Genomic DNA, 20,416 nt, shown 5'->3' with positions numbered 1-20,416 from the left:
TTTTTCTGGAAGTGTAAATGGAATAAGCGAAATAAACAAAACGCTTTGTAGTTTACATTAAAGAAATAAACTACCATAATAAAGTGACTAGATTACATCTACATCTACATCCATACTCCGCAAGCCACCTGACGGTGTGTGGCGGAGGGTACTTCTGAGTACCTCTATCGGTTATCCCTTCTATTCCAGTCTCGCATTGTTCGTGGAAAGAAACATTGTCGGTATGCCTCTGTGTGGGCTCTAATCTCTCTGATTTTATCCTCATGGTCTCTTCGCGAGATATGAATAGGAGGGAGCAATATACTGCTTGACTCCTCAGTGAAGGTATGTTCTCGAAACTTCTACAAAAGCCCGTACCAAGCTACTGAGCGTCTCTCCTGCAGAGTCTTCCACTGGAGTTTATTTATCATCTCCGTAACGCTTTCGCGATTACTAAATGATCCTGTAACGAAGCGCGCTGCTCTCCGTTGGATCTTCTCTATCTTTTATATCAACCCTATCAGGTACAGATCCCACACTGGTGAGCAATATTCAAGCAGTGGGCGAACAAGTGTACTGTAACTTACTTCCTTTGTTTTCGGACTGCATTTCCTTAAGGTTCTTCCAATGAATCTCAGTCTGGCATCTGCTTTACCGACGATCAACTTTATATGATCATTAGATTTCAAATCACTCCTAATGCCTACTCCCAGATAATTTATGGAATTAACTGCTTCCAGTTGCTGACCTGCTATATTGTAGCTACGTAATTACGTACAACACCATAATTTGCGTATCTGGCACTATTATCGCTAATACGACGCAGTTTAGGTATCGCTACACACTTCATACACTGAAAGGTTTATAATCAGTTAAATAGCTAACCGTGTATCTGCTTGATTAGGTAAGTCGTCGTCCATTAACCGAATCTTACATTGCTAGCCCTGATAGTATTCGCGATTCGCATTGTTGTGCATTTCTGCATCCGCTCTTTGCTTTCTTCACATCATCGCACGCACTGCAGGGTTCGCATGTATTGCGTTTGTACATCCGTAACGTAGTTAACGAGTAACTTCCCACGGGGTTCGTAGGCTATTTCATTATCTCATGTTTGTGTCCGAAGAGAACGAGGGAACAGTTATGTAATAAAACAAACGGAAGCCAATAAAATAAAACATAACAGCGCTACCAGTTCATGCGTGCGAAAAGTGTTCGTTTTATTTACGGGTTTGGTGCAGATTCCTTTCTGCCGAAACGCCCTCCAGGCATTCATTCGCATACAGGAGCCGGCAGTATAATGAGCTCCTGATGGAAATTCATCCGTACTTCCAGGGGGACCCCAACTTCCTGTTCCCCGGGGCCACGCATTTATTAGGAGTTACCGCTCAGAACTTAGACTCAGGGCTAGTTATGCACGCCCAAGTCAGCGGGTCATAAATTTGTCGGAAGGAGTTCTGGTTGCCTATGAATTCTCCAGTCTTCTAACCCCAAGCGGCAAATAAGATTCTATCCAAACGGCGTTAAAGCGGATTATCACCGAGATTTCCAGCTATCTTTCTTCCGCTGTTGATATTTGAAGCACATGCAATTAATTTTTAGGTTGCAGTGCTAATTCTAAAATTAATATCAAGCGAGACCTTCCACAAGTAACGTAGTTTTGCATCTACTTTGCTGCGAAACTGAATGTACTGGAAACCGAAATAACTGAAAATAGATCATTTTTATTCAGGTTTCTATGGAGCCTATTTCATTCCTTAAAAACATTAATTTCCAAATGACTCAGAGATACATCTGTCAGGAAGCTCGATATACTACTGCACATGGCTGGAACCTCTTTCTTCTGCTAAACTATCCCATTAAAACTAAGCTGATTTGCAACTATATCATTTGTAATTGCCGGTAACTTCTGATTTTTTTTGAGACAGATACCCTTTATATTTTACTAATTTTTGAAAAAGATAGCAGAGTCTCCGAGTATTTTTCCGTTTTTATTAGACACGTTTATCGAAATGTACCTGTTACTATCGGGTTTGGTACATTTCCAATTCTAACATTTAGATCTCCCATAAAGAACATGTGGTTTTCATTCATGCTCTTAATCGTCATATGTAATTATTTGTGAAAGGACCTAGAGGAGTCAAAATTTCCTTGTTGTGGAGCATTAGTTAATATTGTTCTTTGGATTCCACTTTTACCTATAATTCCTACTAGTACAATGCCTTCATTTCCATTTCATAGTCAAGTATTTTATTATAATATTTTCTACGATGTAGATGACATCATTTTTACATCCTCTTTTTTTTCCTGTTTTACCCAGTTGTAGATCAAAGTATAGTTTTCTACATATTCATTTCCAGATCTTTCTTCAGCACCACATCGGATATGCTTCCATTAATGGATAAGTAATTACTGAATGCGAATACGACTTACGAAACGTAAGATCAGAATTTTTTCTCTTTCTCCGATGTTCAGTGACCATACTGATATTTATGGATGTGATAATGAATGTTAAGAACTGCATTATGCAATATACGGATGTAGCGGTATATTTTATTAGAGACGATTTATTTCGGTTCAGCATCAAACCATTTCAGCTATGCATTTGCTTAATTAGAATAATAATTGTCAGATGTACATCGTTCCATTGTTGATATTAGCTATAAATACGTAACATTAGGTTCATTTAACCTCATAGACGTATTTGTGTTGCATCACATCTGCCTGAATGGCCGAGGTGGTCTAGGAAATCACTCGCCAGGCGCGGAGGATCCGGGTTTGAGTTCTGGCCCGTTCACAAATTTTCGAGTGCAGCTGTTGAATTATTTCAATGCTCAAAGTAGCTACGTCGTACAAATTTTCCTTTAGATACTTCACACTTGTTTGACATTAACTGTCGGTCTCTGAGGGGCTTCATTTTTTTAGGTGGACGGGTAGGTAAGAAATGAGCAGTATATGTCACTGCAGGCTTTCTCCTCATCTTCCAATGATAAAATCTTCTCAGGTGATCAGCCCATTGCTGGCGTCGTCTTGCCGCAAAGTTTTCGCCTGAAGATGATGGGAACGAAACTCATCGAAACGCTGCGACAAGACGATGCCACTATTGAGATGATCACCCACGAAGACTTTATCACAAGAAATGAAGAGATTCTCCGCAGAATCGACGAGGACAGGAACATATGGAAAGAAGTGAGAAGATGAAGAAAGAGGATAGTAGGGACAAGTGTTGAGACATTAGGAAATAACTTCCATCCTTCTAGAGGGAACTCTAGAAAATAAAAAACTGGAGGGAAAGCCAGAGATTTGCTATACCCAGCAAATAATTGAGAGCGGTGGATGCAACTGCTGCTGAGAGATGAAGAGAGGGGCGTAGGAGAGGAATTTGTGGCGAGCTGCATCAAACCAAATGGAAGACTCATAGCCACCTCCACTGCCACGCCTTTCTGCCTCTCTAAAAATCGAACGATTTCTCTTCTTCCTAGGTGAGTTTATGCATTACTGTACATCACTCTTTTCCTTTCTACCAGTACTATTTTCATTGTTATAGAACTAATAAATCTGAAACATATATATATAAAGATGGTTTCTGGACAACTTCCAGGCAACAATATGAGACAAGAAGGCTTCGATGGCATACCACAGAAAATTTCGTTGCTGACAGAAATATGTACGCCCACCGAGGAATGTCTGCAGCTGTTGGCGCACCGATGTCGTCGCCCCATTTATTCATCTTGGTTTACTCAGCTAGACGTTGGGGTGTGGCATGTGTTGAAGGCAGGGGTGGGGGGGACCAAAACACCGCATTCTGTATTCCCCAAATCGCTGAAGCTCCCGTGGCGCTTCTCTGTGAGGCCGTGCGCAGGGATCAAAACACCTACCGAGATCGCGCCGTGTCCAAAAACCGGATACGTGTGGAGGAGAACTGGGTTCAACTCCGGGTTCGGTCATTCAGATATTTGGTTTTTCGCTCGTTCCGTTACCATCTCAGGCGAACGCTGAGATATTCCCTTCCGAAAGGCGGAAGATGACATCTTTCTTCCATCTTTGACATAGCTTCGTTTTCAGTTACCTCGACCGATCGAGGTAGCGCGGAAGTTAAGAAAAATAACTCGCATTTGAAGGACCGGGATTCAAATCCCTGGTTTCCATCACTACTTTGGTTTTCTGTTGTTTCCGAGGAACGCTTAAAGTAACTGACACGACAGCAACTTTGAACAGGGCACAGCCGATGTTCTTTCTTCTCCTTGTCCGTTCCGATCATGTGCTCTGTCTCTACTGACCTCGTCGTCGATGGGTCGATAAAACCTTATCTTTCTTCCTTGTGCACCAGCGAGGTACTGTGTGTGTGTGTGTGTGTGTGTGTGTGTGTGTGTGTGTGTGTGTGTCTAGACAATCGTGGACACTAGCGAGAGTCACTTTATGTCACGTGGTCCGTATCACTACATTAGAGACACCACAGGACATTACACATAGAAGTTACGTATCTATAAAAATTCTGTGGAGCATACTCTATTACTGAAGCTAGCCGAACCACCAACAATTAAAATAACGACAGTGAGACGATGATAAACGCATAGGCTGTATTTAGAACGCTCAGAAAAAAGGTCTGATAATAAGATGTAGCGATTATTTTTGGACCCTCAGTTTGCGATAATTTTATTCAATGATGTTTCACTGTCCGCGAGTGTGCTGAAGGCCCTATGCAGATTAAGTAACAAATTTTCTGCTGCGTCATCTAGACCAAACACTTTCTTCACTAAGAAGTAAGTGCTGGCAGCCCGGATGAGCTCTTACAATCGGGTTCTTTTTTCTGGCGGGGGGAGGAGGGGGGAGGGGGTAAAATCGGCCTTTTGCAGACGCGGGAAGAAAGTCGACAGGAGCTTACAAATTCAATAAAATGATTGTCGTTTGAGTTTGGTAAAGCAGCCTAATCGTGCAGGCCGGTCGCGGTAGCCGAGCGGTTCTAGGCGCTTCAGTCCGGAACCGCGCGACGGCTACGGTCGCAGGTTCGAATCCTGCCTCGGACATGGATGTGTGTGACGTCCTTAGGTTAGTTAGGTTTAAGTAGTTCTAAGTTCTAGGGGACTAAAGACCTCAGATGTTGAGTCCATAGTGCTCAGAGCCATTTGAACCGTTTGAACTAATTGTACACGTATAAAGACAAAGGCTATCGTCTACCACAGTTTCACAGCATAATTCTTATCAGCCTGCGGGCCGGAGGCTCGGTGTTGAAGTGCCAGACTGCAGATCCAAACATGTCAGGTTCGATATTCTTTCAATTCTAGGAATCCTATCCTTCATCTATAACTTCTTTAACATCCTGGAAAAATTTTTTAATGTGGAAAACGGCGAGTTGGATCGTGCTTCGGAGCAGGCGCAGGTCCAGGGTTCGGCTCTAGGAGAGTGAGGGAAGCAGCGTTCACAGTTTTTCTCTACCACTCCTCTCCTACTCCAAATAATAATACTGAAATATATAAAATGTTTTAATATATAATCATAATAATTTGTTTATGTCGGTGGTTAGTACAGTGGATGGGGGAAGGGTCATGACTAGACCGCGGACCTTTAGGTGGAAAACTATTCTTCCGTGAGTTCTTAGTTGCAAATAAACTTGTATTTATGTGTCCCTAGACTAATTAAACTAAAAAGCGTTAATTTTACAGCAGCTAAAACAGCCTATTTCGACGTTAACGCCTGTTTTTACCTATTTTAACTTTAAAATCCTAAAAAGTATCTACTACTCTAACAAATTCTTTTATTTTCAAAAGATATGAATTGTTTACGAGACTCGAAGGTGGGAAGTCTGAAACCGATATGAAGTAAACTATAGCTCCCAGAACCCTGGCCAACTGCGTGTTTCCACAAAGATATTCGTAGTTCTTGAAATGAGCCCAGATGAAAAAGACATAAAAAACAAGGACAGAGTTAAAACTGTCTAGTCATTGCAGTAATAAAACCTCATCCCTCTTCTTGGTTATTCATGGACTCATTATAGGAAGGCGAGTCAATTATCGAATTTTTGATATCCACCCGCCAGACTACTGATGAATGTATAAAGTGTAGCTCGTTCATTGTTTAATAGCTATTCAGTGTTTCAACGGAAGAAAATGCCGAAAAGAGGAATTGTGCGCAACAGCATACATACATGGAAATTCCAGTTCCTCTGATAGTAGCATTCCTGTCCAACATGTGCCGAAAGTGAAGTATGCCCCTGTCACATCCACCGATGTAAAACACGAGAAGTCAACACTTCTTACCTACCCCCCACTTTTGTACCTCTGTTAGAACTAGAATTTCCTAACCGCGCACCGATTGCACAATAATGGTGATTTATAAAATAGGAACGTAACTTTATAAAAATTATAAAGCAGAGTCAAAGCAAATTAAAGCATATAACAGGTGTTACTTAACAAACACTTTGTCTCATTTTTATTTAAAACATTGTGAAAATATTTTTAAAACACCTATAGAATACCATCAATGCTGGAACGTCCACCAGTGAGCGGTACGGTAGGGACCAGGTTCAGTAGCACTGATGTACTGCGTTCTTCTTTGGCATATAAATTAATACCCACAGGCACAAGCCACAGTTTTACTCTTGAAAACCTAGAATAGGTTTTACTTATTCGGTGTGAATCTAACTATGCTCTGAATCCAAAACGAAACTTTCGCTCTGCAGCGGCGTGTGCACTGATATGAAAGTGCCTGGCAGATCAAAACTGTGTGCCGGAACCAAGACTTGAACTCGGGACCTTTGTCTTTCGGGGGAAGTGCTGTATGGCTGAGATACCCAAGCACGACTCAGGAGCCTCCTCACAGCTTTAATTCTGCCAATACCTCGTCTGCTACCTTCCAAACTTCACAGAAGCTCACCTGCGAACCTTGCACAACTAGCATTCCTGGAAGAAAGGATATTGCGGAGACACGGCTTAGCCACAGCCTGGGGGAGGTTCCCAGAATGAGATTTTCACTCTGCAGCGGAGTGTGCACGGATTTGAAAGCACAGGTCCCAAGTTCGAGTCTCGGTCCGGCACACACTTTCGATCTGCCAGGAAGTTTTATGCTCTGAATGTTTGAAACCAATGGTTTTTTCGGCACTTATTAAGTTACAAAAAAATGGTTCAAATGGCTCTGAGCACTATGGGACTCAACTGCTGTGGTCATCAGTCCCCTAGAACTTAGAACTACTTAAACCTAACTAACCTAAGGACGTCACACACACCCATGCCCGAGGCAGGATTCGAACCTGCGACCGTAGCAGCAGCGCGGCTCCGGACTGGAGCGCCTAGAACCGCACGGCCACCGCGGCCGGCTATTAAGTTACATTTTACGCGTATTTCAACATACGACTGTATGTGTTTTATACTGTATTTATTTTGGAAAAACTAGCGAACGGAGCGACACGCAGCGTCAGGGGATATTAGTCGGCCGCGCCCCATCAGGAGCTGAGTTCATCAGCGCAACTGAGGATGGGGGCATGTTTGATCGCCGAAATAGCGTCGCTACTGGACGCTGCGCTCCGGCAGAAAATGGTTCAAATGGCTCTGAGCGCTATGGGACTCAACTGCTGTGGTCATCAGTCCCCTAGAACTTAGAACTACTTAAACCTAACTAACCTAAGGACGTCACACACACCCATGCCCGAGGCAGGATTCGAACCTGCGACCGTAGCAGCAGCGCGGCTCCGGACTGGAGCGCCTAGAACCGCACGGCCACCGCGGCCGGCTATTAAGTTACATTTTACGCGTATTTCAACATACGACTGTATGTGTTTTATACTGTATTTATTTTGGAAAAACTAGCGGACGGAGCGACACGCAGCGTCAGGGGATATTAGTCGGCCGCGCCCCATCAGGAGCTGAGTTCATCAGCGCAACTGAGGATGGGGGCATGTTTGATCGCCGAAATAGCGTCGCTACTGGACGCTGCGCTCCGGCAGAAAATGGTTCAAATGGCTCTGAGCGCTATGGGACTCAACTGCTGTGGTCATCAGTCCCCTAGAACTTAGAACTACTTAAACCTAACTAACCTAAGGACGTCACACACACCCATGCCCGAGGCAGGATTCGAACCTGCGACCGTAGCAGCAGCGCGGCTCCGGACTGGAGCGCCTAGAACCGCACGGCCACCGCGGCCGGCTATTAAGTTACATTTTACGCGTATTTCAACATACGACTGTATGTGTTTTATACTGTATTTATTTTGGAAAAACTAGCGGACGGAGCGACACGCAGCGTCAGGGGATATTAGTCGGCCGCGCCCCATCAGGAGCTGAGTTCATCAGCGCAACTGAGGATGGGGGCATGTTTGATCGCCGAAATAGCGTCGCTACTGGACGCTGCGCTCCGGCAGAAAATGGTTCAAATGGCTCTGAGCGCTATGGGACTCAACTGCTGTGGTCATCAGTCCCCTAGAACTTAGAACTACTTAAACCTAACTAACCTAAGGACGTCACACACACCCATGCCCGAGGCAGGATTCGAACCTGCGACCGTAGCAGCAGCGCGGCTCCGGACTGGAGCGCCTAGAACCGCACGGCCACCGCGGCCGGCTATTAAGTTACATTTTACGCGTATTTCAACATACGACTGTATGTGTTTTATACTGTATTTATTTTGGAAAAACTAGCGGACGGAGCGACACGCAGCGTCAGGGGATATTAGTCGGCCGCGCCCCATCAGGAGCTGAGTTCATCAGCGCAACTGAGGATGGGGGCATGTTTGATCGCCGAAATAGCGTCGCTACTGGACGCTGCGCTCCGGCAGAAAATGGTTCAAATGGCTCTGAGCGCTATGGGACTCAACTGCTGTGGTCATCAGTCCCCTAGAACTTAGAACTACTTAAACCTAACTAACCTAAGGACGTCACACACACCCATGCCCGAGGCAGGATTCGAACCTGCGACCGTAGCAGCAGCGCGGCTCCGGACTGGAGCGCCTAGAACCGCACGGCCACCGCGGCCGGCTATTAAGTTACATTTTACGCGTATTTCAACATACGACTGTATGTGTTTTATACTGTATTTATTTTGGAAAAACTAGCGGACGGAGCGACACGCAGCGTCAGGGGATATTAGTCGGCCGCGCCCCATCAGGAGCTGAGTTCATCAGCGCAACTGAGGATGGGGGCATGTTTGATCGCCGAAATAGCGTCGCTACTGGACGCTGCGCTCCGGCAGAAAATGGTTCAAATGGCTCTGAGCGCTATGGGACTCAACTGCTGTGGTCATCAGTCCCCTAGAACTTAGAACTACTTAAACCTAACTAACCTAAGGACGTCACACACACCCATGCCCGAGGCAGGATTCGAACCTGCGACCGTAGCAGCAGCGCGGCTCCGGACTGGAGCGCCTAGAACCGCACGGCCACCGCGGCCGGCTATTAAGTTACATTTTACGCGTATTTCAACATACGACTGTATGTGTTTTATACTGTATTTATTTTGGAAAAACTAGCGGACGGAGCGACACGCAGCGTCAGGGGATATTAGTCGGCCGCGCCCCATCAGGAGCTGAGTTCATCAGCGCAACTGAGGATGGGGGCATGTTTGATCGCCGAAATAGCGTCGCTACTGGACGCTGCGCTCCGGCAGAAAATGGTTCAAATGGCTCTGAGCGCTATGGGACTCAACTGCTGTGGTCATCAGTCCCCTAGAACTTAGAACTACTTAAACCTAACTAACCTAAGGACGTCACACACACCCATGCCCGAGGCAGGATTCGAACCTGCGACCGTAGCAGCAGCGCGGCTCCGGACTGGAGCGCCTAGAACCGCACGGCCACCGCGGCCGGCTATTAAGTTACATTTTACGCGTATTTCAACATACGACTGTATGTGTTTTATACTGTATTTATTTTGGAAAAACTAGCGGACGGAGCGACACGCAGCGTCAGGGGATATTAGTCGGCCGCGCCCCATCAGGAGCTGAGTTCATCAGCGCAACTGAGGATGGGGGCATGTTTGATCGCCGAAATAGCGTCGCTACTGGACGCTGCGCTCCGGCAGAAAATGGTTCAAATGGCTCTGAGCGCTATGGGACTCAACTGCTGTGGTCATCAGTCCCCTAGAACTTAGAACTACTTAAACCTAACTAACCTAAGGACGTCACACACACCCATGCCCGAGGCAGGATTCGAACCTGCGACCGTAGCAGCAGCGCGGCTCCGGACTGGAGCGCCTAGAACCGCACGGCCACCGCGGCCGGCTATTAAGTTACATTTTACGCGTATTTCAACATACGACTGTATGTGTTTTATACTGTATTTATTTTGGAAAAACTAGCGGACGGAGCGACACGCAGCGTCAGGGGATATTAGTCGGCCGCGCCCCATCAGGAGCTGAGTTCATCAGCGCAACTGAGGATGGGGGCATGTTTGATCGCCGAAATAGCGTCGCTACTGGACGCTGTGCTCCGGCAGAAAATGGTTCAAATGGCTCTGAGCGCTATGGGACTTAACTTCTGAGGTCATCAGTCCCCCAGAACTTAGAACTACTTAAACCTAACCTAAGGACATTACACACATCCATGCCGGAGGCAGGATTCGAACCTGCGACCGTAGCGGTCACCCTGTTCCAGACTGTAGCGCCTAGAACCGCTCGGCCACCCCGGCCGGCGGACCGGCAGATCGCCCGTGGTCTGTTCGATCAACAAATACGACGGAAGAAACTGAAGAATCACGAAAATTATTTAGTTTGCCATAATAATGAGTAAATCACTTTTTGGAGCTCCTTGTAATTGGTAGCAAAGGCTAAAGCTCCGCGTGGAATTCTTGCGGATCCGCTTATAGGGCTCACTTTTGTGCAATAATTATTTATTATTTATTTAGCACGTATAGTTCCGTAGGACGAAATTGAAGAGCAAACCTCCATTGTCATCGAACGTGTCAGTACATGATATTACAACAGAAAAGTAATAACAGATACAATAAAATGAATCCCGAAAATACGTTAAGCTATAAATTTATGTAAACGCAGTCAACAATATAACACAGAACTAAGTTTAATTTTTAAAGGAACTCCTCGACAGAATAGAAGGAATGATCCATGAGGAAACTCGTTTAGATTTGAAAGCGTGCGGATTATTGATGAGATTTTTGAATTCTTGTCGTAGCTTATTGTAAATGGATGCACCAGGATTCTGCACGCCTTTCTGCACAAGAGTCAAGGAAATGCCATCCACATGCAGGTTAAATTTCTGCCTAGTATTAACTGAGTGAAAGCTGCTAATTCTGGGGAATAAACTGACATTTTTAACAAGAAACCATAGTAAATAATATATATCCATTGATAGGCCAATGTCAGAGTACCCAAAGTAATTAACAGTGGTCGACGAGAGGTTCCAGAGCTTACGCCGAACCGCTCGTTTCTGAATCAAAAATACCCGTTGAGAATGGGTAGAGTTACCCCAAAATACAATACCAAACGTCATAAACAAATGAAAATAAGCAAATTAGACTACTTTTCGTGTCGAAGCATCACTTACTTCAGATACTGTTCTAAGAGTAAAAGTGGCACCATTAAATCTTTGAACAAGATCCTGAACATGGGCTTTTCACGACAGTTTATTGTCTATCTGAATACCTAGAAATTTGAACTGTTCAGTCTTACTAAATATTTACTCATTCGTGTAATTAAAACCTCAGGTTTGGTTGAATTATGTATCATAAACGGTAAAAACTGAACCTTGTGATTTAACTTTAGTTTATTTTCAACAAGCCTTGAATTTATGTCTTGTACTGCACTATTTGAAACAGTGTCAACGTGCACGTAACATACTTTACTACCAAGTCTCATCAACAAACAGAAATATTTTAGAATCACCTTCAATGCTACAAGGCATGTCATTTATAAAATAATGGCATTAGAAAGTTCTTCCTGTGAAGTAAAGTTTCTTCAAAGTCTGAAACTGTTTGATACGAGAATTTGAAGCGATGGTAATGTTGAACGTTAGGCGACGCAAAAGCACTGATATAAAGTGAAAAGGTTCATATTCTAGGTAATTCATGATCGTTAGGTACCTCATTAATTAATAAAAAAAATAGTAGTTTCTGCTGCCCTTTATGGAGAGGAGCTGTAAAGGGTGCAAAACGCAAAGAATACTCGCTCGTTTCAAGAGTATAAAACTTGGAAAGTATACATTTTCTCCAACATGAAGCTCTTTATGTTACTTAGAAGTCCCCCTTCACAGTAGTCGTAAACCCGCCTCTTTTTTTCCCGTCTCGCTGGTTCCGTGAAATAATAAAAGCAGCCCATGAATGGGACGAGCCGCTACCAGCACCGAACGTCATGAATTTTCTCCCTGGAGAAGATATAACGCATCCAACGAACAACTGACGGCTCAGGTGGGACATTTATGCCTTCGTTGTTGGCTGACTGCAACTTTCGATCTGTTTTCAAAACTTGTTTTTTTTTCTTTCCTTTAAGTGTGACATTTTTTCAGGAAATGCCGTCTCATATTTGCGGTTTTCTAACTCCGGCATATGGTACCCTTAGATACTTCGAAATTTTACTTACTCTCTGAGCCAGTTCTCGAAGGGAACAGTTGTAGGATTTTTAGTCAATATGGGACCGATCATTCTGATTAATATTTTCTGCGGCTGTCATTAACAACAACTATGGTCGATGTTATCGGGTTGATTTACGTCTACATCTACTTGTATACTCCGCAGTCCACTGTACGGTGCATGGTGGAGGGTACTCTGTACCACTACTAGTTCCACTCGCAGACAGAGCGAGGGAAACACGACTGTCTGTATCCCTCCATTTGGGCCCATATTTCTCGTATCTTATCTTTGTGCTCCTTACGCGAAATGTATGTCGGCGACAGTAGGATCGCTCTATAGTCAGCTTCAAATGCCATTTCTCAAAATTTTCTCACTAAGGTTCCTCGAAAAGAAAGCTACATTCCCTCCAGGTACTCAGATTTGAGTTCCCGTAGCGTTTCCGTAACACTTGCTTGTTGTTCGAATCCACCGCTAACAAATCTAGCAGCCCGTCTCTAAATTGCTTCGATGTATTGCCTTAACCTGACCTGGTGCGGACCTCAAACACTCGAGCAGTACTCAAGAATAAATCGATCTACCGTTCTACATGCGGTCTCCTTTACAGATGAACCATACTCTCCCTGAATTGTCCCAATAAACGGAAGTCGACCATTTACCTTCCCTACCACAATCTTGAAGTGCTCGTTCCACTTCATATCGCTTCTCAGGACACTACTAATGTTGTATCCGTACATTGAAGGTTTGTTATTCCTACCCATCCGCTTTAACTTATATTTTGCAACATTTACAGCTGGCTGCCATTCATCAAACCAACTAGAATTTTTTTCTAAGTCATCTTGTACCAACCTATAGTCACTCATCTTCGACACCTGTCACAGCTCTTGCGCAATTGTCTGTCAATCTCTTTTTTTTTCTGGCGTCTATGTTCCTTTTTCCTCGCTTCATTTGCTGTATGTAGAATGTAAAACAGCACCTTCCGTCCCTCGTTCCCCTCCCCCCCCCCCATTTCTCTCTCTCTCCCTCCCCCCCCCCCTCTCTCTCTCTCTCTCTCTCTCTCTCTCTCTCTCTCTCTCTCTCTCTCTCCCCCTCTCCCTGTCTCTCCCTCTCTCTCTCCCCACCCTTCTTGTCCCTTCATCCTCTCTGTTTCCCTCGTCCACTTACCGTGCAGACCTCTGATCGAAAAGTGTACAGCGTATGTGCTCTATCGCTGTGGCTGAATTTACCATCTGCACGCACCACGAATAAAGTCGGTCTGCCCCCTCCCCACCCAATCACCTTTCCCTCTTTTCTGCCCAGCGGTACCCGGAAAGTTGCCACTACCACTTCGGGAGTAAGCTTCTGGGCTGTTGTCTGGTACAACCAGCTCAATGAAATCCGATTACACGTTTATGCCACTATTGATGGGGCTGGCCCTCTTGAGCGTTTCTTTTTTGCCGTCACTCCAGACACGGAAGCAAACTTTGCCTTAATAAAGCGTCGTCGGCAACGGGGCCCCAGCAAGCTTATTTCCCGCCGCGCTTCTTTTACTTGTCTGGAGGCTAACAACATAATTTTCCTGCGAGTCTTGTTTACTGCATTTATCTCGTGAAACACTCCTAATTTCCTGTGACGTAAGCGATGACTCCATCAAGTTGCTGTACACAAATCGGCTCAATTTTTTTCCTACGTCTACGCCAGTGGAAAAGTTAAATGTCTTTCCGCCTTTTAGTGTGACCTACTGACTCACTACTTAAGAAGCACTCGTAAGAGCTAGAAACAAAAAAAAATTCAAGGGCATTTTCTTTAATATCGTCGTAAGTATGAAAATTGCTACGAGATGCATGCTTAAACCGAACTTAGGTTTCGGTGTCAGGAAATAACAGTTCATAATTAAAGAAATGTGCATTTACGCTAAGTAATAGTTTTCGTATAGAGCTATATAGAATTAACTGACATATCACGTATGGACGATTAAAATGGATGTAGTGCTCAGCATTGTCCAAAGAAAATATGTGCTAATTGCTGCAACAAAGGAAAATACTTTTACGTCGTAACCACGAGGTCAGTCACTTCGTGTTGCTTGGCTTTGTCAGTGGTTTTAGAATGGTATGGGAAGTGATCACCGAAAAAGTATTGTATATGATGAAAATCGCTTTTTCATATTATTGGTCGTATTACCATAGAAAGCTGCTATGTCAAATACGTTATTGCCATCCTGTTTCAGTTTCATGAGATCATTACCGGGCTCAAACAATAACATTCAGCATTTCTGTATTACATCCATGACGTTCTGGCCTGCTTAATATTCGTTTTTTGCGGAATACGGCGTATAGGGCTGGCCAACAGACATAAATATGTCGAATTTGACTATGACAATGGATACAAATGGCAGTCGGCATTGTGGAAAAGCATTTTCTGTTACCGCAACCGTGACTTCCCTTTCAACTTCGCCAAACAATAAAGTGAGGGATAAATACTGTTAAAAGACCGGATAATGTCACGAAAAATCACTTAGCAATGAAGGTAAAATTTATTTGTTTAGTGGTAGAGTACAGGAGAAAACGAACATAAAATATAAAAGGAGAGCACAACCAGGTTTCAAGCAACAGTCCCATCTTAAAATGTATACAACTGTAGCGGATGTTATCAGTCATGAATAAAGTATACAACAGATACGGATGTCTCATCAAGAGAAACATGTGTCAAATGACGCCTAGAAAGGACGTGAGGACATGCTATGAATATTTTTATTTACGTCTTAAATCAGTGAACGTTAATGTAGTTGCACCTGGAGATGGGTGTGTTGTCCAGAGACCAGGGTGTTCTCCCCTTTTATTGGAAAATGAAATTTATACTAGAGTAGCGGATGTTGTTATTGTCAGCATCATCATCATCATCATGAACACTTTCCAGCCTCAGGTTTGGTCTGTCTGGAACATAAGCCTCGACGTCTACTCCTGTTTCCCCACCATCGTTCTATGTTCACTCTGGTCGGGTCCTCGCCACTTTTTTTCAGCACACTTCTCCACATCTTTCAGGTATCCCTTGGTCTTCTTCTTCGTCGTTTGCTTAGCATCTCCATTTCATTATCTTCTTGGGAATCCTCTCGTTTTTTCATCATCTTTAAGTGCCCATACCACCTGAGCCTTAATGCATCCATACTGATCCGAAAGGGTTCCTCTTTCATTATTTACCGTAGCCTTCAATTTCTCATCCTATCTCTCCTTGTCGATTCTATCTTGCTTCTGAGGGACATCAATTCACATGCCTGTAATCTGCTTATATCTCTTTACTTCATTACCTATGTTTTAGATGAATAGATCAATGCTGGGATGTAGTAGCTTCGATGTATTACTTCTTTGCTTTTTTGTGATACATCTTTGTTCCAAACCAGGCTCCTAACACTTTGCAGCAATGCTTCTGCCTCTCTGCCACTTTCACAGACCTCTTTCTCATTTCTTCCATTTTTCTTTGTCACACTTCCCAAGTACTTGACACTTCCAGCTTCTCAAACTGTTCACCTCGACTCCTTATTCCGCTAGTTGGTCTATCTTTCTTTCTAGTTGTAATGAGGATTTCACATTTGTTTGCATTAAATTTAATTCCATTCTGCCTCACAGTTCCGTCCCTAACACCCAGCCGTCCCCGAATCTCCTCCTCCCTGTTTCCCCAGGTCATCAAGTCATCCGAAAACACCACTGCTTTCATCTTGTATTCTCCAGTTTTTGCTGCCATCTTAGTCATTATCTCATTCATTTCTTTTTCTTGATACAATAATTTACCAACAGCCGTATGTACTGTAGAAATTTATTTTATCAACTTCTTATGTGCTACCAGTTTCGGCATTACATTGATGCCATCTTCAGTCCTCTGTACAATGGGTAGAACAAATGTACTGTTATAAAAATATAGAACATACATTAAAAATTGATAGGTATCATGTTAACAACGTAAGTGGCTCAAAAAACATTGTATATGATAAAAACTATATGCAACATTAGGGCAATTTTTTATAATAGTACATTTGTTCTACCCATTGTACAGGGGCCTGAAGATGGCATCAATGTAATGCCGAAACTACTAGCACATAAAAAGTTCATAAAATAAATTTGTACAATACATACGGCTTTTGGTAAATTATTGCATCAAGAAATACATGCCAGCCGTTGTCCCATGGTCCATAATGGATCAACGAAGATTATCTCATTCAAGACCACAAAGAAAAGGAGAGGTGACGAAGCACTGCCCTATTTCACCTCAGTTGTTTGCTGTGACCAATCCGTCCCTTCATTTCCCACTTTCACACAACTCAGCCTTCCACACTACATCTCCCCCACTAGGGTTGTTGTCTCTTCTCCCACTCCCTTCCTTTCTTGTGCTTCCCAGGTCTTTCTTCTACAGACGCTATCAAATACGAATGTTAACAATCATGGATAACACATACAACAGTTGTGGATAGGACACTACCAAGAGGAACTTTACAACTGACCCTCTTACAGTGCCGGACAACTATTTCTAGCAGTCAAAGATCAAGCATGCGACAGTCATCTCCGAGACAGAAGCGAGACAGCATATCGTCAGGCACCCAAACAAATACACTGCTGGCCATTAAAATTGCTACACCACGAAGATGACGTGCTACAGATGCGAAATTTAACCGATAGGAGTAAGATGCTGTGATATGCAAACGATTAGCTTTTCAGAGCATTCACACAAAATTGGCGCCGGTGGCGACACCTACAACGTGCTGACATGAGGACAGTTTCCAACCGATTTCTCATACACAAACTGCAGTTGACCGGCGTTGCCTAGTGAAACGTTGTTGTGATGCCTCGTGTAAGGAGGAGAAGTATGTACTATCACGTTTCCGACGTTGATAAAGGTCGTATTGTAGCCTATCGCGATTGCGGTTTATCGTATCGCGACATTGCTGCTCGCGTTGGTAGAGATCCAATGACCGTTAGGAGAATATGGAATCGGTGGGTTCAAGAGGGTAATACGGAACGCCATGCTGGATCCCAACGGCCTCGTATCACTCATCGACATACTGGCGTATCACCCGGCGTGATGGTATGGGGTGCCATTGGTTACAAGTCTCGGTCACCTCTTGTTCGCATTGACGGCACGTTGAACAGTGGACGTTACATTTCAGACGTGTTACCACCCGTGACTCTATCCTTCATTCGATCCCTGCGAAACCCTACATTTCAGCATGATAATGCACGACCGCATGTTGTAGGTCCTGTACGGGCCTTTCTGGATACAGAAAATGTTCTACAGCTGCCCCGGCCAGCACATTCTCCAGATCTCTCACCAATTGAAAACGTCTGGTCAATGGTGGCCGAGCAGCTGGCTCTTCACAATACGCCAGTCACTACTCTTGATGAACTGTGATATTTTGTTGAAGGTGCATGGGCAGCTGTACCCGTACACGCCATCCAAGCTCTGTTTGAATCAATGCCCAGGCTTATCAAGGCCGTTATTACGGCCAGAGGTGGCTGTTCTGGGTACTGATTTCTCAGGATCTATGCACCCAAATTGCGTGAAAATGTGATCACATGTCAGTGCTAGTATAATATATTTGTCCAATGAATACCCGTTTATCATCTGCGTTTCTTCTAGATGTAGCAATTTTAATGGCCAGTAGTGTAAATGGAGAACTGTATAGCTTACACTCAAGCTGAACGGTGTACGAGGGAAATAGTCACTGATGCGGCGTGATTATGCCAGTCCACGGGCCCACGCCTCGCGTGGTGCTACAGGAGCTGGCGGTCTGCCGCTGTGCTAACACGAGTCGGCGTGGCGTGTGTCCGCAGGTACGTGGAGTACTTCTCGGGGCTGCTGTCAGCCAGCATCAGGATCAACGCGGCGCCGCTCTACCTGACGCACGTGACCGTGCTCGGCGCGCCCTCCTTCCTGCCCGACGGCGGATGCAGGGCATTCCTCAAGGTCAGTACCTTGGCTATCTAGATTAGATTGGGCTGGAGTTACTCTCATTCCAATTGATCCGTAGTGAGGAGGTCCTCCAGGATGTAGAACAAGTCAGAAAAACAACAATACAAGTCAAATATTTACAACTCAAACAAAAAAGCTGATGTACCATTCCACAGGTCCCAAGTGGAATGATCGTCATTTTTTAATGAACACTATATGAAAGAATCAGTTTACAAATACTAATGCACTGAATTTAAAATAAAAAACTATTTTTTATTCATTTATAAGGTAATAAACGTATAATACAACTACTATAGTACTTATTTACAATGAACACATTACTGCATTGAAATCGTGCACAAGTTAGATGGTACTTACACACACACACACACACACACACACACCCACACACACACACACACACACACACACACACACTTATTTACAATGAACACATTACTGCACTGAAATTGTGCAGAAGTTATATTGTACTTATATACAGGGTGTTACAAAAAGGTACGGCCAAACTTTCAGGAAACATTTCTCACACACAAAGAAAGAAAATATGTTATGTGGACATGTGTCCGGAAACGCTTACTTTCCATGTTAGAGCTCATTTTATTACTTCTCTTCAAATCACATTAATCGTGGAATGGAAACACACAGCAACAGAAAGTACCGGCGTGACTTCAAACACTTTGTTACAGGAAATGTTCAAAATGTCCTCCGTTAGCGAGGATACATGCATCCACCCTCCGTCGCACGGAATCCCTAATGCGCTGATGCAGACCTGGAGAATGGCGTATTGTATCACAGCCGACCACAATACGAGCACGAAGAGTCTGTACATTTGGTACCGGGGTTGCGTAGACAAGAGCTTTCAAATGCCCCCATAAATGAAAGTCAAGAGGGTTGACGTCAGGAGAGCGTGGAGGTCACGGAATTGGTCCGCCACTACCAATCAATCGGTCACCGAATCTGTTGTTGAGAAGCGTACGAACACTTCGACTGAAATGTGCAGGAGCTGCATCGTGCACGAACCACATGTTGTGTCGTACTTGTAAAGGCACATGTTCTAGCAGGACAGGTAGAGTATCCCGTATGAAATCATGATAACGTGCTCCATTGAGCGTAGGTGGAAGAACATGGGGCGCAATCAAGACATCACCGACAATGTCTGCGCAAACGTTCACAGAAAATCTGTGTTGATGACGTGATTGCACAATTGCGTGCGGTTTCTCGTCAGCCCACACATGTTGATTGTGAAAATTTACAATTTGATCACGTTGGTGCAAATGGTTCAAATGGCCCTGAGCACTATGGGACTTAACATCTATGGTCATCAGTCCCTAGAACTTAGAACTACTTAAACCTAACTAACCTAAGGACATCACACAACACCCAGCCATCACGAGGCAGAGAAAATCCCTGACCCCGCCGGGAATCGAACCCGGGAACCCGGGCGTGGGAAGCGAGAAGATCACGTTGGAATGAAGCCTCATCCGTAAAGAGAACATTTGCAGTGAAATGAGCATTGACACATTGTTGGATGTACCATTCGCAGAAGTGTACCCGTGGAGGCCAATCAGCTGCTGATAGTGCCTGCACACGCTGTACATGGTACGGAAACAACTGGTTCTCCCGTAGCACTCTCCATACAGTGACGTGGTCAACGTTACCTTGTACAGCAGCAACTTCTCTGTCGCTGACATTAGGGTTATCGTCAACTGCACGAAGAATTGCCTCGTCCGTTGCAGGTGTCCTCGTCGTTCTAGGTCGTTCCCAGTCGCGAGTCATAGGCTGGAATGTTCCGTGCTCCCTAAGGCGCCGATCAATTGCTTCGAACGTCTTCCTGTCGGGACACCTTCGTTCTGGAAATCTGTCTCGATACAAACGCACCGCGCCACGGCTATTGCCCCGTGCTAATCCATATATCAAATGGGCATCTGCCAACTCCATTTGTAAATATTGCACTGACTGCAAAACCACGTTCGTGATGAACACTAACCTGTTGATGCTACGTAC

General features: G+C 44.4%; 1 protein-coding gene across 1 annotated transcript in view; it reads left to right on the top strand.

Moving 5' to 3' along the window:
* Nucleotides 1–20,416, top strand: part of LOC126483783 (tensin) — a 512,889-nt gene that overhangs the window by 109,502 nt on the left and 382,971 nt on the right. Inside the window, exon 4 of the mRNA XM_050106942.1 lies at nucleotides 18,274–18,406. Within this exon, the coding sequence (XP_049962899.1) occupies nucleotides 18,274–18,406 (133 nt within the window). The remainder of the gene's footprint in view (nucleotides 1–18,273; nucleotides 18,407–20,416) is intronic.

Source organism: Schistocerca serialis, chromosome 6 (assembly GCF_023864345.2).
Source record: "Schistocerca serialis cubense isolate TAMUIC-IGC-003099 chromosome 6, iqSchSeri2.2, whole genome shotgun sequence".
NCBI classification, from domain to species: Eukaryota; Metazoa; Arthropoda; class Insecta; order Orthoptera; family Acrididae; genus Schistocerca; species Schistocerca serialis.
Note: the sequence above shows the minus strand (reverse complement) of the source record. Positions and strands in the feature narration are given on the sequence as shown.